Source organism: Doryrhamphus excisus, chromosome 19, assembly GCF_030265055.1.
Source record: "Doryrhamphus excisus isolate RoL2022-K1 chromosome 19, RoL_Dexc_1.0, whole genome shotgun sequence".
NCBI lineage: Eukaryota > Metazoa > Chordata > Actinopteri > Syngnathiformes > Syngnathidae > Doryrhamphus > Doryrhamphus excisus.
Window position 1 is genome coordinate 17127846 of NC_080484.1, and position 27719 is coordinate 17155564.

At 36.8% G+C, this 27719-nt stretch overlaps 1 protein-coding gene across 1 annotated transcript; it reads right to left on the minus strand.

Moving 5' to 3' along the window:
• Positions 1-1035: 1035 nt before the first annotated feature.
• LOC131107267 (ras and Rab interactor 2-like) lies at positions 1036-27719 on the minus strand. The gene is made up of 12 exons (XM_058057133.1): positions 27491-27719; positions 23871-23943; positions 23483-23586; positions 22224-22434; positions 22035-22146; positions 20537-20609; positions 20220-20311; positions 14447-15922; positions 5088-5396; positions 3667-3798; positions 3437-3600; positions 1036-3359 (listed from the first exon to the last, which is right to left on the minus strand). The coding sequence occupies exons 2-12, from the start codon at positions 23928-23930 to the stop codon at positions 2967-2969; spliced, it is 3126 nt and encodes a 1041-aa protein (XP_057913116.1). The 5' UTR covers positions 23931-23943; positions 27491-27719; the 3' UTR covers positions 1036-2966.

Genomic DNA, 27719 nt, shown 5'->3' on the forward strand with positions numbered 1-27719 from the left:
CACACATACATGAGCAGGTGGAGCTCGGAATGGGCTGCAATGGCAGTGCAAATCATGGTAATGGTAATGGTAATGGTTTCATTTCATTTGAACATGCATCAGATTCCAATTGAGTGCATCCCATAATCAGTTCCCAGTTCCACATGTCCAAAAGGAGTAGGAAGAAGCAAAGCTTATTAAATCCTACCCCTCCATCTGGTACTTTTACAATCACTAACTCTTACATTTGTTCACTTCCTACTTTCCTAATATCATTTAAGTTTTGTTTTTTGATTTTTAATTTAAATTTAAATTTTAAATTTTAAATTTTAAATTTTAAATTTTAAATTTTAAATTTTAAATTTAAATTTTAAATTTAATTTTAAATTTAATTTTAAATTTAATTTTAAATTTAATTTTAATTTTAATTTAAAATTTAAAATTTAAAATTTAAAATTTTAATTTTAATTTTAATTTTAATTTTAATTTTAATTTTAATTTTATTTTAAATTTAAATTTTAATTTTTAATTTTAATTTTAATTTTAATTTTAATTTTAATTTTAATTTTAATTTTAATTTTAATTTTAATTTTAATTTTAATTTTAATTTTAATTTTAATTTTAATTTTAATTTTAATTCAGCAGTCGCTAGCGGAGCCATGCTTCAACAAACTCTGCTATTTACGTGCATCATAACTCTTGTTTAGTAACTCTACTTTAGTAAGATTGTGTCCTCAGCCAATCAGAGAACTTGGGTGGGCGGGTGTTTAGAGCACATAAGCAACAGGGATTGGCTACGGTTTAGTAAGATTGTGTTTTCAGCCAATCAGAGAACAGAACACCTGTCGACCGCAATAATACCTGTGTCTTTGCTGTGGGGGGGGGGGCAATAGTTACTTTTACTGGTAACTAGTTACTTTTGTAGTGGAGTAAGTCAGTAATTCAGTTCCTTTTTTTGATAAGTAACTAGTAACTATTTCCCTTTTTAAGTAATGTGCCCAACACTGCATGGGACGCACTTTGTTGCTGAAGGCCATTCTTAATTTTTTTTTTAAAAATGTCATTTTCAACTCCTCAGTATGAAAACAGTTTTATTTGTTGATTTGGACGAAAATAGATGTTTCAGTAGCACAGAGAGCTTGACAAAAGTGCAACAACACAGACAGCCTGAGGTCTTGGTCCTTCGTGACAGACCTGAAGGACGATAAAGATGCCCTCATAGAATAGCAATACATGACTCTCCAAGTAGAGTTAGTACACAACCAATGTTACTGGCAAAATGATGTGCATGATCCACATGACTTGCAATAGAAATGCTGTTAAAAGTATTAATACTTCCGTCTAAAATAATAAAGTAGCTGCATAAATCACTCCTTATAAGAATGAGGAAGATAATAATAATAGTAACGCAATGTTTGGCAGTTGTATGCACAGAGTTGTCATTTCTACCGAGCAATCGTCAACAACCACTGGGTGTCGCTGTTGGACACGTAGAGCAGTTTACCAGCAACTGAAATACTTCTGTGACGTCATCTGTCGCTAGGCATTTGTTTTAACCCACAAGAAGCCATAAGCGCTTGATATGTGTTAAATGGGAGTTTTTTCGTTGTTGGATCTCGGCAAACTGTTTTTATAAATAAGGTTTTTAACCTTAGTAGCGCACTGTGGACATGAAATAGTCACAGTTACACCATTATTCGTTGTTTACACCACACTGCACGGATATTTTGAGACTGCTAGCTAGCGAGTTAACAAGCTAGCGAGCTAACCAGTTAGCCTCGATTTTTTTTCACAACTTAAGCCATTAACTTACCACTTTCGGTGCCAAATAGGTTTTTAACATTAGTAGCGCACCGTGGACATGAAATAGTCACAGTTACACTATTATCCATTGTTTACACCACACTGCAGGGATATGTTGAAACTGCTAGCTGGCGAGCTAACCAGTTAGCCTCGAATTGATTTTTTTTTTTCAAAACCTAAGCCATTAACTTACCACTTTCGGTGCCAAAAAGGTTTTTTAACATTAGTAGCGCACTGTGGACATGAAATAGTCACAGTTACACCATTATCCCTTGTTTACACCACACTGCGGGGATATGTTGAAACTGCTAGCTAGCGAGCTAACCAGTTAGCCTCGAATCGATTTTTTTTTCTTTCAAAACCTAAGCCATTAACTTACCACTTTCGGTGCCAAATAGGTTTTTAACATTAGTAGCGCTATGTGGACATAAAATAGTCACAGTTACACTATTATTCATTGTTTACACCACACCGCAGGGATATATTGAAACTGTTAGCTAGCGAGTTAACAAACTAGCGAGCTAACCAGTTAGCCTAGATTTTTTTTTCAAAACTTAAGCCATTAACTTACCACTTTCGGTGCCAAATAGGTCTTTAACATTAGTAGCGCTATGTAGACATGAAATAGTCACAGTTACACTATTATTCATTGTTTACACCACACCGCAGGGATATGTTGAAACTGCTAGCTAGCGAGCTAACCAGTTAGCCTCGAATTGATTTTTTTTTTCAAAACCTAAGCCATTAACTTACCACTTTCGGTGCCAAATTGGGTAGAGGGACGTTTTTTTCGCCATGATTTGACTTTATACGTATATAAATACATTTTATATGTATTATGATATGAACGGTTTGTCATTAGTAGTGCTGTGCGGGTCCATACTGGAATATCGATAATTCCAATGTAATGTATATTATCCAATATATGCTGTGTACATCTTTTTTGATCTGTAAATGGCTTCCTGTGGGTTAGTGGCACATTGCCTGAAAAAGACAAATCACCAAAATGTGTTGAAAAGCTACATTTCATGAAGTGTTGCCTGTCAAGGAAGCAAAGAACAAACATCAACTTGTGCTTCTGACGCAACGTTTCCGTGTAAGAGCGCCAAGTGGTGCTGTTCTTGCGGTCCATGTGTCCCAGATACGCCAGTGAACACGGTCCACTGGGTCCGTCAGGGGTCTGCTTAACATGACAGGCCGAGGCCCGAGTCAGGGGAAGGGGTTTGAAGGTCTGTACTGAGGTTGTTTAGGTGGACCCGGGGTTCAGCGTTCACAGTGTGATGGTGGAGAGGTGCCGACGCCTCGGTCGGCGCCAGACGGCGGTAGACAAAGTGGAAGGGGGCACCTCGCGGGCGGGTGTGCAGCTCCGCCTTGATCTTCTGAGGATGGGTGTCCGGCGCCAGCTGCTGGCTACTGCCCCCCGTCAGCAGGAACAAGCCGTACTTGTCGGGGTCTGACACTTTGAACTTGTGGGCGCAGAGCTGACACACCTCCTCCACGTTGGCGTAGGGGCCCACCTGGAGGGTCTTGGCTGTGCAGCCGCTGTCCAGCTCCTGCAGCGCCACGCGGAGGTAATTCTGGAATAGAAACACAATCCCTGAAATATTATCTCACACACATTATTCAGATGTTCCTAGAAAGACGTTGGGTGTACCTGGAAGTCGTCAAAAGACGGTGCAGAGTGCAAAGTGGTACGACGCTGGTGCCATTGGTGGAGCGTATTCCTGGTGTCAGAGCTCAGCACCCTGGCCGCCTGCTCTTCCTGGAAGTTGCGGATGAGAGACATCGCTCCGTACGCGCTGGTCAGATAGTAGCCACCTGGACATGAACGCACCACGCAGGAGTTACACACGGACGCTGGACCGCGCCGAGCAAAATATTAACCTTCTCCGTGAAGCAGCGACGGGTCCAGCAGCTCCATCATGTAAAGTATCTCGTTGTCCAGCTGGGGCATGTCGCACTGCGCCAACACGTAGGTCAGCATGGGCAGGAAGTCATCTGCCCCAAACAGACGACCTGAATCACGCACATATACACACCCAATACACAGCATTAGTAATAATAGTATAATAACTTGTAATTATACTAGGAATATTTCATTATTTATGAGACATTTTTTTCTTATTAAATTGCAACTTCTGTTAATATTTTGACTTTATTTTTGCAAAATTACTGTTATTTTAATTTTTTTAAATGTTCTTAAACTCCCCCTAAATAATTTGATATTTTTATTGATTTTTTTTCAGTAAACTTTCTTTTTGTAATATTATGACTTTATAACAATATTTTACCAAACTTAAAATATATATATTTTTTAAGGTTTATTTGTTATAGTATTACTTTCAGAAATATTTTTTTAATAAATGATTAATAATTAATGATTAATAATCTTTTAATATTTTGACTTTATTCTTGCAAAATTACTGTTATTTTCCATTTTTTAAATGTTCTTAAACCCCCCAAATAATTTGATATTTTTTATTGATTTTTTTTCCCCATAAATAAGAGATTATTGTGCCTGCAATAAAAGCCTGTTGTTCTGGCGATCAAGTCTGGTGCTTGTGTGTCTCACCGAATATTACAGTAACTTTACTGACACCTAGTGACCAGTGGCGAATACTACATATCACAGTGTCTTTGAATGCATTATATTTCTACTTTACTTCATTTTTTTGCATTTTTTTTGCTTGAAAATACTTTTCTTAAACCCCCCCTAAATAATTTGATATTTTTATTGATTTTTTTTCAGCAAATTTTCTTTTTGTAATATTATGACTTTATAACAATATTTTACCAAACTTAAAAAATATATATATATATTTTAAGGTTTATTTGTTATAGTATTACTTTCACAAATATTTTTTTTCTCGAGTATTTCAACTTGCTACTAAAATGTATTCTTCCTCTTAAACATTCTCATGACATTTCTTTTTCTCGTTAAATTGCTCATTAAATTCTGTTAATATTTTGACTTTATTCTTGCAAAATTACTGTTATTTTCCATTTTTTAAATGTTCTTAAACCCCCCAAATAATTTGATATTTTTTATTGATTTTTTTCCCCATAAATAAGAGATTATTGTGCCTGCAATAAAAGCCTGTTGTTCTGGCGATCAAGTCTGGTGCTTGTGTGTCTCACCGAATATTACAGTAACTTTACTGACACCTAGTGACCAGTGGCGAATACTACATATCACAGTGTCTTTGAATGCATTATATTTCTACTTTACTTTATTTTTTTGCTTTTTTTTTTGCTTGAAAATACTTTTAGCACAGGCAAACAAAACAAATGAGCTAAATTTGCACCTGAATTGTCCTCCATGATGGTGTAGATGAGCTTGCAAACCCTCAGAAGCATGGTGACCTTCTTCTCTGGGGAGTACAGCTTGGACATGGAGTGGAACTTGTACTTGATCTTTTCTATGGCCACAGGGTCCGGCGGCACCGCGTCATCCACTCCCATTTCTTGCGGCTGCCGAGCCTTGGCCAGAGCCATGTTCTCCTTCAGCTCCTGCCATTCCCCGCTGCGCACCTGGAACTCCTGCAGTGCAGCACTGATCATGGGCTTGAGCGGCTTCAGGACGCACTTGTACATGGCCTTCTCCAGGACCGAGTCTGAACAGGACGACAAGCGGATACATTCAGAGAGCTGACTTTACATGCGTTGTTATTTCAGTCAAGCTAACTTGACACGCTGGGAGAACATGCAAACTAAACACAGAGATACCCAAATGGAGATACAAACCCATGCTAACCACTAGAACACCGTACAGCTGAGTAAGACGCAGGGACCGCCACAAAAAGCAGCGTTGTACTGCAATCCAGTGTATTCCGTATATATCTGGGTTAATTATGCCCACATAAAACTGTAAAAGTAAATTGTATATCAAGTGGATGACGACTTTTTTGAAGTAACATTTATGGAAGTACTTTTTTGAAGTAACATTTATGTAAGTACTTTTTTGAAGTAACATTTATGTAAGTAGCTGGCATACAAGTGTACAAAGAAGTTAACCACAGTCACCTCTAAAAACATATATAACTCATAATAAATACAAAAGATAATCTTAGCAAATTTTCTTTTTGTAATATTATGACTTTATAACAATAATATTTTACCAAACTTTCCAAAAAAAATATATATATATACATTTTTTTTTCAAGTTTTATTTGTTATAGTATTACTTTCACAAATATTTTTTTTCTCGAGTATTTCAACTTGCTACTAAAATGTATTCTTCCTCTTAAACATTCTCATGACATTTCTTTTTCTCATGAAATTGCAACTTCTGTTAATATTTTGACTTTATTCTTGCAAAATTACTGTTATTATCCATTTTTGCTGCTGCTGTTTTTTATTTTTATTATTTATTTATTTAAAATTACTGTTATTTTCCATTTTTGCTGCTGCTGTTTTTTTATTTATTTTATTTATTTATTTAAAATTACTGTTATTTTCCATTTTTGCTGCTGCTGTTTTTGTATTTTTAGTATTTATTTATTTATCTATTTATTTATTTAAAATTACTGTTATTTTCCATTTTTGCTGCTGCTGGTTTTTTATTATTTATTTATCTATTTATTTATTTAAAATTACTGTTATTTTCCATTTTTTCTGCTGCTGTTTTTGTATTTTTATTATTTATTTATTATCTATTTATTTCTTTAAAATTACTGTTATTTTCCATTTTTGCTGCTGCTGTTTTTTATTTTTTAATTTAATTGAATTGTTTTCATATTATTATTCATATTTTCATATTGAAATTGACAGGCTCTACTGGGGTTGGATTAAAGAAAAAAAAAAAAGAGCATTTGTCATCATTTTGGAAAGTGCAGACTAGGCAAGTAAGATGCAAACGTAAGTCCATGTGTGGAGCGCACGTGAGGACGCAGGCAATGAAACATATTGAAATATCCGCCTGTGAGCCAACATTAACGCACGCGTGGTTCAAGGTTTTCTTATCCGAGCACTCCAATGTCAACATCTACAACTTTATCTGTCGCTGGGCACACGTTGAGTCACAATACCAACATAGGTCTTCCGGTGTCATATGTAGTCCTCATTTGTGGAGCCACACACTTCTGGCCTTCTGATCCGTATTCTGGCCTGGACTCTCCCAGCCGACCCACTCCTTCTTTTGCTTTGTACTTTCTTCTGGATGTTCGCTCAACTTTATGTTGGAGCTGCTTAGTATTCCCACATTTTTGCCACAATTTTTGTTTATACATTTTTTTAATTTTGCAAATATCTAAACTTTATTCTTAAATAATATTTGTACATTTTCCTTCTTCCTTCTATCATGACTTTACTTCCATAATTCTATTATTCCAGTAACCATATAACATTTTCCCCCCAATATAATGTTCCAAAAATGACAAATATTACGACTTCAAAAAAATAATCTTTATTAATCTTTAATATTTCAACTCTATTTTACTACAGTGACAAATTTCCCTCATAATATTCAAGTTTATTCTCTGAAAATTTACTTTTTTCTTAAATAAATAAATAAATAAATAATAAAATAAATAATAACTAAATTTTTCTCTAAACAGTTTCACATTATTGTTTTTTTTTTTTTTTTTAATAAATTTAAACTTTTTAAAATGTTCAACTTTTTAAACTTTCTTCCTGTACTTTTTTTCTTGTAATGTTATGACTTTATTTCAATATTATAAGTTCCCTGAACCAATTTTGACTTTTATGTAAAATTACAGCTTTTTTTCTGCCAACTTAATAAAAATAAATAATGAAAAATCTCATAATATTACGCTTTTAAAAATATTATTTTCTTTTAATACTTAACTAAATTACATTTTGTACATGATTTAATCTGATAATACTACCAGTTGTTATTGTCATGAAATGATGACTTTAACTTTGTAAAATGACTGCAGATTTTTTCGTATTTATTTTTTTATATTTTTTATTCTCCAATAAAAAGTCGCCCCTCGGCTGCACTTTGCTTATTACGTTTCCAGTCACATTCCTGAAATATTTGTCTAATGAAGGTGTTTGCATGTAAAGGCGGTGTGTGTACTGTGGTGGAAGGAAGAGGTCCAGGGTGTGCGCACGAGTACAGGGAAGGTTTTTTTTTTTTTATGCAGCTTAGCTCGTGCGCGCTGACTAACACATGCCATGATATCATTATCCAGACAGGATGGAAGCAACCGCAGCACTGCTGAATAAGGAGTGTGTGTGTGTGTGTGTGTGTGTGTGTGTATCCCAAAATAGGGTCAAGTCAGTAGTTTTATTTCCTGGCCTCAGCATATGATTCTCATTCCTTAGCACTCGCTGTCTATTCTTTTTTTTTTTCTATGAATCATTCATCTCCACCTCCATCGTTTTGACATCTTTCATGCCATCTCCTCAGCCGGAAGAAATCTGCCCGGCAACTCACAAAGAAGTGACAGGAAGAAGGCGTTGTATGCACAGTCAGCGCTCGTTTATAGCGGTTAATTGTATAGAAAACCCGGTTTTAACATCAGTAGAGCCCTGCAGACATGAAATAGCACCCCTATAGTCAACTTGACATTCTTATTATTCATTGTTTACATCACATTGCGCAACCTTCATCCTGCAAAGAGAGCTGCTAGCTAGCTAGCAAGCTTGTGAGCTAAATGAAATGGCCTTTATATATATATATATATATATTTATATTTATATATATTATTTATTATATAACAAGTTTGGAGAGCTTCTCCTTTCAGTGCAATAGTTATGTTAAAAAAAAGTATACAAAAAGTAAAGTAAAAAGACAAGTTTAACAAGATATATATATACAAGATATACACATAATATTGCACAGGAAATAAAATATGTATTGCAGACACCAGAATATATATTAATTTTAGTGCAAATGATGAATGGGTCTTAGTGCAAATAATGAATGGTGTAAACAGTTTTGATTTTTTTTTAAACTGCAGACAAAAACGTACCACTTCCACAAGAAATGGGAGGAGAACTTTTTTTTTTCCCCCACCCTCAGTCTATCATGTGGGACACGCCATGGATACTAGAATACTACATAATCAGGTATATTTCAATATGTTTTGACTAACATACTAGTCTACCCCATCATTTATTACCCTAAATGTTCATTTATCACTTTTACGTGTTTGTTTTCATCATGCATGTCAAAGTATTATTATAAAATTATGAAAAGTGGTTTTTTGTTATCATTTTTTGGCCGTCTAGAACAGATTCGTTGGATTTACATTACTTCCTATTCGGTTAGTGCTCATTTCGGTTCAAGTCAGACCTTCTGGAAGCAAAGAATGATATATATATATACATATATATATATATATATATATATATATATATATTCCAATAGAAAACATCCTTGTCAACACAAAAGTTACATGATTTTTGTCACTTCATTTATCAGGAGGGAACACACAATGGCCTTGGCACGGAACAGGGCCTCTTCCCACTTGATATAAACATCCTCCATTCTCTTGGGGTCATTGCAATGACGATTATTATTATTATGAGTGGTTATTATTGTTGTGAAATGATTTATGAATATATTTCTGTCCTGTATTTGGCCCAGCATAGACCCTGTGATGAATGTAATGGTTTTATGGTTATGGTTTAATTTCATTTGAACATGCATCAGATTCCAATTGAGTGCATCCCATAATCAGTTCCCAGTTCCACATGTCCAAAAGGAGTAGGAAGAAGCAAAGCTTATTAAATCCTACCCCTCCATCTGGTACTTTTACAATCACTAACTCTTACATTTGTTCACTTCCTGCTTTCCTAATATCATTTAAGTTTTTTTTTGTTAATTTAATTTTTGTCACATACCGAAGTTGGAGGTGATATGAGCATCCAATGCCATAATGGGTACCATAGTACCCAAAAAATTATTACAAGAAATTATTATTATAAAAAATATTATTATTTTTTAACAATAAAAAAATTCAAAACAAAATAAAAAATAATGTATTTTTATTTTATTTGATCCTTTTTAATTATTTATTAATTTTATTTTTTATTTAATTTAATTTTATTATTTATTTTACATTTTATGTATTTATTTTTATTTTATTATTTATTTTTAATTGTTTACATTTTTGGTGATATGAAGGTGATATGAGCATCCAATGCCATAATGTGTACCATAGTGCGTGTCAATATAGTGATATATATAGCACATCATGACTGGTTCAAGACTCTTCATCCTTGGATTTAGCAAACATCAACTGCTTGTATTGTTTCTTGAATTGGCTCATCGTTGTGCATTGTTTGATTCCCTTACTCAATCCATTCCATAGTTTGATTCCACATACTGAAATGCTATGGCTAGCATAACGTAGTCCTAGCATAGAAGTGTTTCAAATGTACTTCTTCCCTGAGATCATATTTCTCCTCTCTTGTAGAGAAGTATTGGATGACATTTTTAGCTCATTGCTAATTTTTAGCCTTATGCATTATTTTAGCTGTTTGAAGATGAACTATATCAGCAAGTTGAAGTATTTGTCATTTTACAAATAAGGAGTTAGTATGTTCTCTGAATTATCCTTACTGACCTTTTTTACAGTACATTTAGCCAGTGAAGATAGCTTTTATTGTTATTACCCCTTATAGTAATGTAATATTAATATTGGAATATTGCAAAAATTCAATGGCTGATTAATCAATTGTCAAGTTAGCTACAGTATCCTATATTTTATGGAGCCAAAAGATGAGAGAATGACGACATTGAGCCAAACGTCTTATCAATGTGGACAAGGGAAGTGAGTGTTTGGAGTTAAAAATAGCCTAGTAGTGTAATCAGGAGAAAGGCGTGCCGGAGATCTGTCACGGCTCTCCTGATACACAGATTGCTTACTTCCTGCTGAGGTGACACAAACCCAATATAGCATTTGGACCTTCCATCGGGTCAAACTAAAGAATTCCAGGTTGAGTCGAGGTCATTACTCAGTACAAACAGTCGCACTCGCGGTTTCACCTTTCAAACATTAACCTAACACTCAAAAGCTGTAGTGTACAAACATGTACCAATACAAGTTTAACATAAAAAAACGCAACATTTTTAAGTTTTCTTATAAGGCATTGTGTTTGAGAAAGCCACTTCATTGGAGGAGCACAGAAAGCAGAGAAAATGGTGAACGGACCTGCCCAGAGGGAGGCCGATGTCATTGCAGCACCCCAATGAACGCATTGCTCAGATGCAATGACTTATGGAAAAGGTTTTAAATGTAGGTATTATTCCATAATATTCATATTGGAACATGTCCTTTATATTTGCCAACCTTTCGAGTGTTAAGTTGTTGTGTGGTGAATTTAGCAATATTACTAAAGTGTCCTTTGAAGTATGAAAAGATACTGTTATATACAGCATAATTACCTGCTACATTTTACAAAGAGTTTACGTACATCCTCGTCATGGGTTAACTGATAGCTTGTGCTCGCTCCCTGCCAAATAAAGAGCTACTGTTATGTTACTGGCTCGTGAGCTGCACAGTATTTAACACATTAGTAGCAGTTCCCAATTGTAAAGGAGATTACAATTTAACCATTAATTAGCGGCTTATAGTCTGGAATTTTACGGTAAACACAATTTAAAGTAACACAAGAAGAAGAAACGACGTCTATTCAAACCCTCAGATTTTTAACTCAGATTTCAGCGCACTGTGTGATGATAGTCAGGGTTTTTTTTCCCCCATTGCGTCATCATTGATTTTCCTGTCTCTGAATCTTATAAATATAACACTCAAGAAGAAAATGTAGCAAAAGGGTTTTTTTTCCCATTGCGTCATCATTGATTTTCCTGTCTCTGAATCTTATAAATATAACACTCAAGAAGAAAATGTAGCAAAAGGGTTTTTTTTTTCCCATTGCGTCATCATTGATTTTCCTGTCTCTGAATCTTATAAATATAACACTCAAGAAGAAAATGTAGCAAAAGGTTTTTTTTTCCCATTGCGTCATCATTGATTTTCCTGTCTCTGAATCTTATAAATATAACACTCAAGAAGAAAATGTAGCAAAAGGGTTTTTTTTTCCCATTGCGTCATCATTGATTTTCCTGTCTCTGAATCTTATAAATATAACACTCAAGAAGAAAATGTAGCAAAAGGTTTTTTTTTCCCATTGCGTCATCATTGATTTTCCTGTCTCTGAATCTTATAAATATAACACTCAAGAAGAAAATGTAGCAAAAGGTTTTTTTTTTCCCATTGCGTCATCATTGATTTTCCTGTCTCTGAATCTTATAAATATAACACTCAAGAAGAAAATGTAGCAAAAGGTTTTTTTTTCCCATTGCGTCATCATTGATTTTCCTGTCTCTGAATCTTATAAATATAACACTCAAGAAGAAAATGTAGCAAAAGGGTTTTTTTTTCCCATTGCGTCATCATTGATTTTCCTGTCTCTGAATCTTATAAATATAACACTCAAGAAGAAAATGTAGCAAAAGGTTTTTTTTTCCCATTGCGTCATCATTGATTTTCCTGTCTCTGAATCTTATAAATATAACACTCAAGAAGAAAATGTAGCAAAAGGTTTTTTTTTTCCCATTGCGTCATCATTGATTTTCCTGTCTCTGAATCTTATAAATATAACACTCAAGAAGAAAATGTAGCAAAAGGTTTTTTTTTTCCCATTGCGTCATCATTGATTTTCCTGTCTCTGAATCTTATAAATATAACACTCAAGAAGAAAATGTAGCAAAAGGTTTTTTTTTTCCCATTGCGTCATCGTTGATTTTCCTGTCTCTGAATCTTATAAATATAACACTCAAGAAGAAAATGTAGCAAAAGGTTTTTTTGTCCTCATTTACAGCAGTACCGCTGTTTCAAGTAGGACTGCATCTGGAAAAAGTATAAGGAAAAGAAACGGTCACCGGAAAAAAATGTAAAGGAGGAGAACTGGGGGCTGGAAACCAAATCATGTGAAATCATTTCCAGAATGACTGTAAATCCACACCACTTTTAAGTGTAAAGCGGCCATTAAAAACACAACATTGCCAACCGGGACGTGTCAAATAGTCCCATTTTAGAAACAGATTTTGGAAAAAAAACAGAGCGAGGCAGCTGCTACTCAGCTTAAGGCCGAACCGTCACAAGACTAAATGATGTGGAAAGCTAAGTTAAACGTTAGAGGCTAGCATGATGGAAATGTGGTTTATTATTATTATTATTATTATGATGATGATACACAATCGCAGTCACCGCCTTTACCTTGAAAGGCCTCGCAGGACTCCAACAGCAGATGTTGGCGACGGTCCAGTGAATGGTAATACACTCTAACTGCTGTACATTTTCCACGTATTCTCCATTGCAAACCTCAGTTAGCATGCATGCACTAGCCACGCCGTGCAATCCGAAAAAACTCATCTTTTGACTGACACCTCTGTCAAGCCAATAGACACTATTTACCCCATCTGTTGTGCCGCAATAGCCATCAATGTACACACCAAAAATTTAAGTTGTTCCTCATTTATCACAGTTATTTGGTTCCAGACCCAATCATGATAAGTGAATTTCCGGGAAGTGGAATTCAACATTTATTCATTCAACTTATACTCCAGTGCGACTTATGTATGTTTTTTTCTACCTAATTATGCATTTTTGGCCTTGTGCGACTTATACTCCGAAGCGACTTATAGTCCAGAAAATACGGTAAATAAATCTGCAAAAAATGCGACTTATACTCCAGTGCGACTTATGTATGTTTTTTTCTACCTAAGTATGCATTTTTGACCTTGTGCGACTTATACTCCGAAGCGACTTATAGTCCAGAAAATACGGTAAATAAACCCGCAAAAAATGCGACTTATACTCCAGTGCGACTTATGTATGTTTTTTGTACCTAATGATGCATTTTTGGCCTTGTGCGACTTATACGCCGAAGCGACTTATAGTCCAGAAAATACGGTAAATAAATCTGCAAAAAATGCGACTTATGTATTTTTTTCTACCTATATGCATTTTTGGCCTTGTGCGACTTATACTCCGAAGTGACTTATAGTCCAGAAAATACGGTAAATAAACCCGCAAAAAATGCGACTTATACTCCAGTGCGACTTATGTATGTTTTTTTCTACCTAAGTATGCATTTTTGGCCTTGTGTGACTTATACTCCGGAGCGACTTATAGTCCAGAAAATACGGTAAATAAATCTGCAAAAAATGCGACTTATGTATGTTTTTTTCTACCTATTTATGCATTTTTGGGCTTGTGCGACTTATACTCCGGAGCGACTTATAGCCCAGAAAATACAGTAAATAAATCTGCAAAAAATGCGACTTATACTCCAGTGCGACTTATGTATGTTTTTTTCTACCTAATGATGCATTTTTGGCCTTGTGCGACTTATACTCCGGAGCGACTTATAGTCCAGAAAATACGGTATATGCATACTATATTTGGGAATATGAGCGTAAAGGGGACTATAGGGGTGTTATGTCATGTCTAGAGGACTCTAATGTTAAAGCCACTATTGAAAACAGGTTGTCTATGTTCTTACTACAAAAATATTCCATTCATGAAGAAGGAGTCCTCGTATCAGAGTGAGTTCTAGAAGCAATTAAAGAGGATTTTGGACCCAGAGGGGTGAATCAGCAGACCCAGCAGATGCTGAATCGTGAAAAGAGAAGAAACGTTGCAGCTTCAGAAGTAGAAAGTGAGAAACGGGTGAAATGGCTTACCAATTTGTTCTTCAGGTATGAGGCTCTCGAGGGGCAATCCCAGCTCGGAGCTCTGTCGCAGGTAGCTCTTCATCTGAGTGATAAACTGCCGCAGAGTCTGAAGAAGCTCCAGACCAGAACCATAGTTTTTCCAAGTTTGGGTGCCCGCACCCTCACCCATGTAGCTCAGATAGTTGTGCACCAGGGATCCGAAGTAGGAGCCCTTATCCCGGGACAGTTCCACCACTCTGCGTATGGCTCTCCTTTCGGGCGTCAGCAGCGAGTTAAATACGCCGCTCATCTTGCGGAGGTGACCTCGCAGGGCTTTCTGGAGGACCAAAGCGCCGGCACTGGGGCGCCGTCTTATCCGGTGCCCGGGCGGGATCATTGTCAGATCCTGGTCTTGGTCCTGATCACTCTCCACGCTGACCCCATAGTCGTGCTCATCTTCGTCTTCATCCTCTTCCTCGTCTTCATCTTCCTCCATGCTAGAGTACAGCAGATGGGACGTGGGGATGGAAAGGGGCAGGTGGGTGTTAAAATCAGCCACAGTCGGTGGGCTTGGGTCGTGCAGAGGAGGAAGGAAGAAAGACGACGAGGACGACGAGAACTCCAGAGAGTCAGAAGAATCCGTGGAAAGACTCATGTCGCTCAGACGCTGGTTGCCCTGGTTGCAATCTTCTCCAGCCTGGTTGCTCTTGGCCATCGTGGAAGAATCCGGAAGACTGCTGCACGCCTGAGGGTTAGTCGTGGCGTCCTTCTGCTGAGAGAGTTTGGCCTTAAGAAGAGCCTTCTCAATTGTCTGGTCCTCCAGGGCCAAGTGGCACTGGGCGTCCTCCAGGGAGGACGATGGTAAGGATTTGGGTCTACGCGGCGAGGAGGACAAAGACGACAAAGACATGGGCAGAGACGGCCTCGGGATCGATATAGGGGAGCTAATGCTGAATCTCTTCGGAGGAGACGATGAGGAGTTGATGCTAAGTGAAGAACCAAGTCGGGATAAAAGGCTGCTGCCTTTATCCTTGTCTTCCATTTTCTCTTTAGGGACATTGATCCAGGGAATTTTCTCCGGCATGCTGTGCTGCCGGACGGGAAGGCCTGATCGAGACGTCGACAACCGAGGTGGCGGCGGACGGGGTGGAGGCCACCGTGATGCGTGACTCCCAAGACTTGGAGCTTTGCTGTCGCTGGTATTTGAGTTGGACCCGGCAGGAGCGTCCCCGGTCTTGGTTTCTAGGCCGCCGTTCAGAGGTTCCTTAAAGACGGAGTCTGGGTTCTGGTCGTTTTCTGGCTGATGGACCTTAATGAAAAGGGGATTGATAAAGCAAAGCGCTCCATTGGACTGGCAGCACTCGAGCTCAGATGGGGTGCGAGTTCGAAGCCGAGGGCGACCTCGAGAGGGTGCGACAGAGAGCGGGAGGGGGCCGGGTGGAGGTGGTCTGTCAGTAGCTGTGGCGGACACCTTCCTCTTGTTCGACCAATCAGTGTCCCAGAAACCTGTACAACAGGAGATATAATTGGTCGTTATCGGTCATGTAAGATGAATTAGTTACCAATAGGGATGCTTCATAATGGCACAGTGACAGGCATTATTCATTGAATCCATGTAAAGGTGACTATAGGGGTGTTATCTCATGCGCATAGGTCGCACAGTAATTGAATTCTTATTTATGAATTTATTAAAACTAACCTGACTTACTTGTTGATTGTTGAACGACATGTTCATTCTGTTATTCTTCTTATTAGTAGTAGTAGTGTCATGACGTTAAAACACAGAAAAATGTTTCGTTCTCATGATCCAATCCAGTCCACTTTATTTGTATAGCACATTTTATAAACAGAGTTTCCAAAGTGCTGCACAGACTAGTAAAATAAAAAGTACAAATAAAATACAATAAATAAAAGGTACAAATTGAATTTAATCCAAAACTAAAAGATCAAATAAGAAATAAAATAGTAGATGGATATATATTAAGATATTAAAAACAAGAAGCAAAGCAATATAAGTATAAAAAATAAAACCAATTAAAATAAAAAGAACCAATTAGAATAAAAAGACACAGGACCACACGACTCACTCCGAGAAAAAAGAAAGAAAAAAGATAGATAAAAAGAAAAAATATAGATAGATTAATAGATAGATAAAAAGAAAAGAGAGAAAAAAGATAGATACAAAGAAAAAAGAAAGAAAGAAAAAAGATTGATAAAAAGAAAAAAGAAAACATAGAGATAGATTAATAGATAGATACAAAGAAAAAAGAAAAGATAGATACAAAGAAAAAAAAGAAAGAAGATAGATTAATAGATAGATAAAAAGAAAAAAGAAAGAAAATAGATACAAAGAAAAGAAAGAAAGAAGATACAAAGAAAAAAGAAAGAAAGAAAAAAGATAGATTGATAAAAAGAAAAAAGATAGATAGATTAAAAGAAAAAAGAAAGAAAAAAAAAGAAAGAAAAAAGATAGATTGATAAAAATAAAAAAGATAGATAGATTAAAAGAAAAAAGAAAGAAAAATGAAAAAAAGATAGATAAAAAGATCGATTAAAAGAAAAAAGAAAGAAAAAAGATAGATAGATAAAGAAAAAATAAAATAAAAAGATAAATAAAAAGAAAAAAGAAAGAAAAAAGAAATAATTGAAATAATTTTACATAAATAATAATAATTTCAAGTTTTGCGTAATCAGCAAGTTGAGCCCATTAATACCAACGAGCCAGTATGACATTTATTTTGAAAGTGGTAGCGATATAAAAGGCAACAAAACAAACTTGCCCATTGCACGTAAACACCCGACCGAGTTACACCATGTCGGGAAAAAAAAACTACATATTAAGAAAAAAAACGACATTTCCATATGAAGAGTCGTTCATTTAAGGTACAGTAAGGGAACAAAATACAAGCCATGAAACTGTAAGAATACTCACTGTTATCCTGACGGGACGTTTAATGGATCCAAAAATAGTTGGACATTTTAGCTTGGTTGTAACGACGCTGCTATGTGGAGCTAAGTTAAAAACAACTCTCCTCAGCAGTCACTCACACACACAGCGTTTGTTATGACTCACCCACATTAATGTACGTTTGGGTGGGCCGTCAGCACAGTATCCCCGCCCCCCCCCCCCCCCCCATCCCGCATCCCGCCCCTTTCTGCTGTGTGGGCAGCTGTTCTTTGCATCTTATTTCGATGACAAACGGCCAACAAATGCACCTCCCAAGCCCTCCTCCACTCCCACTCCACACTTGTTTACACTGTCTCCTGCTGCTGTGTTCTTGGCTAGACTCATTGCAACCAATGACTTCTTCATATTGTATTGTACAGTGGAACCTTGGTTAGCATCATAATTCCCACCAAATACTGTACATTTTTTCCCATAAGAAATAACTTAAAATCCAATTCATCTCTTCCAAGAAGCCAAAAATATTCACAAAAACATATTTTATAAATGTATATTTTCCAAACTGACTGTCCCCAAAAACACAAAGTGGCAGCAAGATCAAATTTTGGTGCATAATCAGATATTATTCAATTGTTGCAAGGGGGTGCTGGAGCCTATCCCAGCTGTCTTGGGGCGAGAGGCGGGGTACACCCTGGACTGGTGGCCAGCCAATCACAGGGCACATATAGACAAACAACCATTCACACTCACATTCATACCTATGGACAATTTGGAGTGGCTAATTAACCTAGCATGTTTTGTTTTTTTTTACTTCTAAGAGCCAGTGGCGTCATTAGGCCTATTTTAAAATGTTCTTAAGACCCCCTAAATAATTTGATATTTTTTATACATTATTTTTAATTTATTTATTTAATTTTTTTATTTTATTTTTTTTTTACAAAAAAAATGTCCGACACATTGTATATAATAGGGCAAAAGCAGGCTAATAAGCAAGCCAATAAGCAGGCTAATACTAGCCTACTACTACTAGTAGTAGTACTAATAATCATTCATTCATTTTCTACCGCTTATCCTCATGAGGGTTGCAGGGGGTGCTGGAGCCTATCCCAGCTGTCTTGGGGCGAGAGGCGGGGTACACCCTGGACTGGTGGCCAGCCAATCCCAGGGCACATATAGACAAACAACCATTCACACTCACATTCATACCTATGGACAATTTGGGAATTTTGGCTAATTAACCTAGCATGTTTTTTTTTTACTTCTAAGTGCCAGTGGGATCTTAGTGGGCTCTTAGTGGGCAAGTGGGCTCTCCCCCAGTGAGATCAAGATTTCCACCATTCCGCATTGTAAAAAAAGTGATAAAAGTATGTACCGAATGATTGCGTACATTAGAAACGTTATTTTAGTGAGCATTCTGTATGCAACGCAGACGCTGCTGCGTTTCATACGTCAACCCAAAGAGTGACCTTTCTGTCCATTCAGAGTCTAAATGCGATGAGTCAGCTTTGAACTAGCGCCGCTAGACTTCCTTCCTGTGGCAGCCTCTTAAGGTGTCCGGCGTGACACATCACGAAGCTATCCACCCTCACTTTAACGCCGCCTTTGCGTCTTGAAAAGGTTTTCATCTATTTTCCCCGTCAATCAAAGGTCGTCTTTAGGTAAGGCGGGACAATGGCGCCGTTTGTGTCATTCACGCAGTGCTGACGTACATACACAGGTGTGTATGAGAGCCAGTGAAAAGGGAATTGTGTAAAGGAGGAGGATATTGTTACATGATGCCGCAGAGAACATGTGTCATATTCATCATTTTATGTGGCCCAACATATCCTGGGAATAATATGCCAGTCATGGAATTCAGCTTTTTACTTGTGAGTGAAAATTGCAGAGCTGCACGGTGGTCGAGTGGTTAGCGCACAGACTTCACAGCTAGGAGACTGGAGTTCAATTCCACCCTCGGCCATCTCTGTGTGGAGTTTGCATGTTCTCCCCGTGGGTTTTCTCCGGGTACTCCGGTTTCCTCCCACATTCCAAAGTCATGCTAGGTTAATTAGCCACTCCAAATTGTCCATAGGTATGAATGTGAGTGTGAATGGTTGTTTGTCTATATGTGCCCTGGGATTGGCTGGCCACCAGTCCAGGGTGTACCCCGCCTCTCGCCCCAAGACAGCTGGGATAGGCTCCAGCACCCCCGCGACCCTCGTGAGGATAAGCGGTAGAAAATGAATGAATGATTACTACTACTACTACTACTACTACTAGTAGTAAAAAAAGCAGGCTTTTGCCCTATTATATACAATTTGCCAGAGATTTGTTTTGTAAAATAAAAATAAATAAATAAAAAACTTAAAATATTAAAAAAAAAAAAAAATTTAATTTAAAAAAAATAATTAAAAAAATTAACAAAAAAAATTAAAAAAATTAAAAAAATAGAAAATTCAAAAATTCAATGAAAAAAAATCTAATTATTTAGGGGGGCTTAAGAACATTTTAAAATAGGCCTAATGACGCCACTGGCTCTTAGGTTAGGTTAATTAGCTACTCCAAATTGTCCATAGGTATGAATGTGAGTGTGAATGGTTGTTTGTCTATATGTGCCCTGTGATTGGCTGGCCACCAGTCCAGGGTGTACCCCGCCTCTCGCCCCAAGACAGCTGGGATAGGCTCCAGCAATGAATGAAACACCAAATGTGGCACCGCACCATTCCATTCCGTTATCACAACAAATAGCACATTTGAACTGACTAGCAATGACTAGTTTCGCTTATGTTGACAACCGCTTATGTCAAGGTGATGACTTTATCAAAACCGTATTTGGATTGATATTGGTCTTCATATCTCGTATTGTTGCTGCCATGTTAATATTTCTGCTCATGACATATAAAAATGAAACAAACAAACCTGCACCCAGTCTTGCGAGATCTGCAAGCTCAGCAGATGTTTTGGCTGAAGCGATGGCCTCCGGCAGCTTCAGGGTGAAGGGAAGCACGTCCCTAAGAAGAAGAAAAAGCAGCAAAGGCAGAATGAGAAATACCAAAGTGACTTAAAGGAGGTGGAATTAAAATGAAGCGGGACTATTAAAGTCTTAAAGGGGAAAACATCCATGCTGCTCTTTGCGTTGTGCACACATTTGCTCAACAACTGACATGCTACGTACATCATACCGGTACTTGAACAACATTCGACAACCACAGTGCTGTGTGTCAGAATGGACTCACCTGCTGATGCAAAGGAACGCCACAAGACGAAACAGGTCTGCAAAGCTCAGGCCTGACCCTTCCAAAGAGAAAGCTGGAGGAAAAAAAAATAACTTGGATAAAAATACACAACAAAAAAATGAACTCAGATTCATGATTGTACAGATATTCAACTGGACGCAAATGTTTGAAAGCCAAAATATTGGCAAAAATGCGGGTTCAATATCATTTCCTGTGGGTATTTACACCGACATGATCTCTTGATGGCAAAGGCAAAAAAATCCATCCATCCTTCCTCATGAGGGTTGCGGGGGTGCTGGAGCCTATCCCAGCTGTCTTGGGGCGAGAGGCGGGGTACACCCTGGACTGGTGGCCAGCCAATCACAGGGCACATATAGACAAACAACCATTCACACTCACATTCATACCTATGGACAATTTGGAGTGGCTAATTAACCTAGCATGTTTTTTTTTTACTTCTCAGAGCCAGTGGCGTCATTAGGCCTATTTTAAAATTTTCTGAAGCCCCCCTAAATAATTTGATATTTTTTATCGATTTTTTTTCATTGATTTTTTTTTTTTAAACAAAATTTTTTTTTTTTCATTATTTTTTTTTTCATTCATTCATTCATTTTCTACCGCTTTTCCTCACAAGGGTCGCGGGGGGTGCTGGAGCCTATCCCAGGTGTCTTGGGGCGAGAGGCGGGGTACACCCTGGACTGATGGCCAGCCAATCCCAGGGCACATATAGACAAACAACCATTCACACTCACATTCATACCTATGGACAATTTGGAGTGGCTAATTAACCTAGCATGTTTTGTTTTTTTTACTTCTAAGAGCCAGTGGCGTCATTAGGCCTATTTAAAAATTTTCTGAAGCCCCCCTAAATAATTTGATATTTTTTATTAATTTTTTTTTTGTCATTGATTTTTTTTTTTTTAAACAAAAATTTTTTTTTTTCATTATTTTTTTTTAACAAAAAAAATCTCTTGCAAATTGTATATAATAGGGCAAAAGCAGGCTAATACTAGCCTACTACTACTACTACTATTTGGAGTAGCTAATTAACCTAACCTAAGAGCCAGTGGCGTCATTAGGCCTATTTTAAAATGTTCTTAAGCCCCTCTAAATAATTAGATTTTTTTTCATTGAATTTTTTGTAATTTTTTGTAATTTTTTAAATTTTTAAATTTTTGTAATTTTTTTTAATTTTTGTATTTTTTTTATATTTTAAGTTTTGTATTCATTTATTTCTATTTTACAAAACAAATCTCTGGCAAATTGTATATAATAGGGCAAAAGCAGGCTAATACTAGCCTACTACTAGTAGTAGTAATAGTAGTAGTAGTAGTAGTAGTAATGATCATTCATTCATTTTCTACCGCTTATCCTCACGAGGGTTGCCGGGGGTGCTGGAGCCTATCCCAGCTGTCTTCGGGCGAGAGGCGGAAATGTGGGAGGAAACCGGAGTACCTGGAGGAGGTGTGAGTCAAGAACATGCAAACTCAAGACTTACTGTACTGGCTCTCCTTGATGACAAAGTCTTTCACAGGAACAGCAGAGTTCTTGTCCATGCGTAGAGAGATGACCTTCTTCTGCAGGCTGGATGACCTCCTCACCACAAATGCCTACACGCCAAGTGAAGAAACGTCCGGTCAGAAGACCTTCAAAGAAGTGATTGGGTAGTGACAGGCTGTTCTCTTACCCGAGGTTGTTGGCTATGCAGGACCCGTACAGCATTCTGGTGGCTTAGGTCAAGTTGGAGCCAGATAGGATGAGTCCTGATCAATCTGTCCAAAACACTGAGTCTTCGATGGAGAGAATCATAGCCCGAATCTCTGGCTCCAGCCAGTCCGGTCCCCATTCCAGTACAGGGGGATGCCTGCAGGAAAAGACCCCCCACTTCTTCACCCATCCTGAAAAACAAACACATAGTATGTTCTAAAAAACATGCTGAATAGAAGCTGAATTCACATTCCAAAAACATGCTAGGTTAATTAGCCACTCCAAATTGTCCATAGGTATGAATGTGAGTGTGAATGGTTGTTTGTCTATATGTGCCCTGGGATTGGCTGGCCACCAGTCCAGGGTGTACCCCGCCTCTCGCCCCAAGACAGCTGGGATAGGCTCCAGCACCCCCGCGACCCTCGTGAGGATAAGCGGTAGAAAATGAATGAATGCTTATGCTTACTACTTACTGCTTACTACTACTACTACTACTACTACTAGTAGGCTAGTATTAGCCTGCTTTTGCCCTATTATATACAATTTGCCAGAGATTTGTTTTGTAAAATAAAAATAAATACAAAACTTAAAATATAAAAAAAATAAAAGAAATTAAAAGAATTAAAAAAAAAATTAAAAATAGAAGAAATTTAAAAAATTAAAAAAATTAAAAAATAAAAAAAATGTAAAAAAATAAAAAAATAAAAAAATAGAAAAATCAAAAATTCAATGAAAAAAAATCTATTTAGGGGGGCTTACGAACATTTTAAAATAGGCCTAGTGACGCCACTGGCTCTTAGGTTAGGTTAATTAGCTACTCCAAATTGTCCATAGGTATGAATGTGAGTGTGAATGGTTGTTTGTCTATATGTGCCCTGGGATTGGCTGGCCACCAGTCCAGGGTGTACCCCGCCTCTCGCCCCAAGACAGCTGGGATAGGATAAGGTAGAAAATGAATGAATGAATAATTAATTGTTGCTAGTACCCTAATAAAGAGCAGTTTAAAAGGGCCTTTGCACGTCTATGTTCAGGCTCTAATAATAAACATATCAGTTTCAAGATGGCCGTTGCCTGTCTGTGTTTGGGCCCTAGTAATAAATACACACAGCACTTTGAAGGGGATCTTTGCATGTGTTCAGGCTAATTATAAACATTTCAAAAAGGTAATGTCAAATCTTTCTGCAGCAGGAGGCCATAAAAAAACGAATGTCTGCGAAACATCGGTATGGGTTTATTCACCCAAGCATTGGATCTGACATCTTGTGGTCTTCTTCTGTTGTCTCGGGCGTTTTCCCCATCTCCTTTTTCAAAGTGCCGATTTCCAAGGCAAAGGACTCAATCAGCTGGAAAGAGACACATAATAACTTTAAACCATTATCAATGAGGTCAAAATACAGTATGATGACAATACAGTCATAGCTGGCTAATACGTAAACATGTGTTAAAGTACTTCTCCTCTTATTGACATTTATCGTGAAATAATCTCATCTTTGTGATTTAAGTAAGTGAAAAATCCCATTATTAATATTGACTCAAATGCGTCCTTTAGAGTCTGCAACATGGAAAAAGCTACCAAATACTGTACTATGTACTGTACGTAGAAACAACTGACGGCTGGGTCATGTACCTTGAAGAAACTGCTTTTCCTCTCCTTTTTGTAAGGCTGACGGAGTTTATGAGCGGACATGTCGTAGAATCTCCTGGAGGAGAAAAACAACAACATCATCAATGTCATACCTGACGCTGTCGTTCTATTTCCCAGTCACGATATTCCTACCATAACTTATAACTTATGACTTATGACCCATAAAACAATGCACAACGATGAGCCAATTGAAGAAACAATACAAGCAGTTGATGTTTGCTAAATCCAAGGATGAAGAGTCTTGAACCAGTCATGATGTGCTATATATATCACTATATTGACACGCACTATGGTACACATTATGGCATTGGATGCTCATATCACCCAGTACTTCGCTAAGTGACAAAAAATAAAAAAATAAAAAATTTATTAAAAAAAAAAAATACAAATACTTAAACTATATTAGGAAAGCAGGAAGTGAACAAATGTTTGCTAAATCCAAGGATGAAGAGTCTTGAACCAGTCATGATGTGCTATATATATCACTATATTGACACTTACTATATACTAAAGTAAAATACAAATAAATACATACAATTTAAAATAATAATAAAATAAATAATAAATAAATAATTAAAAAAGGATCAAATAAAATAAAAATTATTTTTTATTTTGTTTTTAATTTTTTATTGCTAGAAAATTAATAATCATATTTTTATAATTAAAAAAATTAATAAAAAAAACAAAAAAAACTATATCAGGAAAGCAGGAAGTGAACAAATGTAAGAGTTAGTGATTGTAAAAGTACCAGATGGAGGGGTAGGATTTAATAAGCTTTGCTTCTTCCTACTCCTTTTGGACATGTGGAACTGGGAACTGATTATGGGATGCACTCAATTGGAATCTGATGCATGTTCAAATGAAATTAAACCATTACCATTACCATTACCATTACCATTACCATTACCATTACCATAATTGGAGAAAGCGCTTGAGAAGGTGGGCTGTTTGCCCCACAAATGAATGCATACAGAAAATAAAGTACTACAAGCTACTACTACTACAGCCTTTAGAGGTGCAAACTTTCACTTTTAAAGTATGAATTTCTGCATTCTTTTTTTTTTTTTTTTTTAGTTTTTTTTCTTTTTTTGTGTGCTGTGCTTTTGCTGGAGGTCACGGTGGAATCAGGACATCCGGTCTCATGCAGAAATGAGAACTGAATCTTCCGGTGAGGCACACACACCACAGCTTTTAAACATGAGTCAATCCCCGGACCTTTTCCAACTTTAGGCCATCTTTCCTTCCTTTTCAGCTTTTGTTGCTTGGGGATATACGCCGACATTAAAGTAGAAGAAATAAGTATTTGATCCTCCGATTGGGGAAAGGAATATTCCACCCCTGGGAATCCCATGATATATTCATTGGGATTGGCACTTTTCTTTCGGAATGAGGTGTATGTATACAAAGGTTACATTCTTTCAATTTGAGCAAATAAACCAAAAGCAATTGGAATATTTGTGTCCATGTATACGTGGCTTGTCCACAAACACACACCTTAACTGAAAAGAGAGACATTCACTTGAAACACACACATCACAAAAGGACTGTGGTCACCATCAAAGCATCCATGTTGCACTTTACACCTTCGGCCACACCCTGCACTCTGAGCACTCTGAGCACTCTGAGCACTCTGAGCACTCTGAGCACTCTGAGCACTCTGAGCACTCTGAGCACTCTGAGCACTCTGAGCACTCGGAGCACTCTGAGCACTCTGAGCACTCGGAGCCAAGGCTTCAATTAAAGTGCTGCCCACGGACATGATGGTCAAACCCTAAACTACCATTTCCTGCAAGGAAAAAGAAGCCAACCTGCTTGACAAACCTGTTTTTACTATTTTCAGTCGTCCTTCGCCGCATCGCAGTTCCAACATCGTGTGATTCATTAATGAGTGAATGCCATTTCATGGTTCGATAATCACAACTTGCTGATATAGTTCATCTTCAAACAGCTAAAATAATGCATAAGGCTAAAAATAACCATGTACCAATTGTCATCCAATACTAAAAAAAATGTAAAAATTAAAAAAAATAAAATTAAAAACATTGATAAACATTAATAAAATAAATTAATGAATAAAATAATTTGCTAAATCCAAGGATGAAGAGTCTTGAACCAGTCATGATGTGCTATATATATCACTATATTGACACGTACTATGGAGTACTACGATACGTGACAAAAAATATATATTTAAAAAAATATATATTTTTTAATTTAAAAAAATTATATATTAAAAAAAAAAATTATAATAATTTATAATAATATTTTTAATAATACTTTTAAAACAATTAAACTATATTAGGAAAGCAGGAAGTGAACAAATGTAAGAGTTAGTGATTGTAAAAGTACCAGATGGAGGGGTAGGATTTAATAAGCTTTGCTTCTTCCTACTCCTTTTGGACATGTGGAACTGGGAACTGATTATGGGATGCACTCAATTGGAATCTGATGCATGTTCAAATGAAATTAAACCATTACCATTATTAAGTTTTTTTAATATAAATTTGAATTTTTTGTCACGTACCGAAGTATGAGGTGATATGACCTAATATAGTTACGTTTTTTTTTTCTTCCCTGAGATCATATTTCCCCTCTCTTGTAGAGAAGTATTGGATGACATTTTTAGCTAATTGCTTATTTTTAGCCTTATGCATTATTTTAGCCGTTTGAAGATGAACTATATCAGCAAGTTGAAGTATTTGTGATTTTACAAATAAGCACTTTGGTGAGACGAGTTATTGCACAAGAGGCACAATCATAATAATAATAATAATAATAATAATAATAACACGGGCTACTGTCAGGGACATAAACCACGACAAGCTAAAACTCAACTCTGAACCTCCCGTCACTTAAATCTTAAATGCCGTATTTAATCGTATTGTGTCTACTATATTGGGTAATACAAGTGTAAAGCCGCTATTACAATACTTTGATGAGACAATAGCCACCGCAGGAAGTAGTTTTTGGGTGTTTGGAACAAATTGGATTTCATTGCTTTCCTATGGGGGAAAAAAGCCTCGGTTTTCCATCTGACCTTTTGGAACAATATTCTATTATATATATTAATATGTTATATATATTAAATATATGTATATATATTAAAATGTTAGGTTTTTCTTAAATTTCTTACCATTAAAAGCAGCAAAAGACAAGTTCTGCTTACTTTTTAACTGTCAATTAAGCTTGAATTAAATCTATTTTTAGAATACAAATGGCCCCCAGGCCTCACATTGGACACCCACATGCTAAACAATAGTGTAGTAGGTGCTTTTAAATAAATAAATCTATATTTGGAATGACTTGAGCAAAATAAATAACCGGTGTTGTGTGCTTTTGTTTATTATGCATGTGGTGCTGCTCATTTGCATACCGGAAGAAAGGCTCCCTCTGTCTTCTCACAAATCTTAGGAATACGGTCACAATTTTAGCCTGAAAAAATCAGTTTTATGTGAATAATTGATGCCTTGACGTCCTTTAAGAAGGTATTAACGGAACAGAGTCGAATATAAAGCATGGGGACGATAAACAGGATTAAAAAGGTAGAAAACAACACGGAAGAAGCTAGCAGGAATGCGAATACATAAAATAACTTTACTTACTTTTGTCAAGGAACAAACAGCCTCCAAATGCTTTCGACGACTACAACATGGCGGTCACCTGATCAAATGTTTCACACCTTCACACAACTAATCACCTTTTCTCATCGTGTCATCGAAGGATAGTTAAAAAGCGGAGAGCTTCCATGATACTTGACAGCCTTTTCCTCTTTGTGGGACTTTTTTTTTTAGCGCCTGGAACTTTAGGAGACAAGACTTCCGCTGGGACATT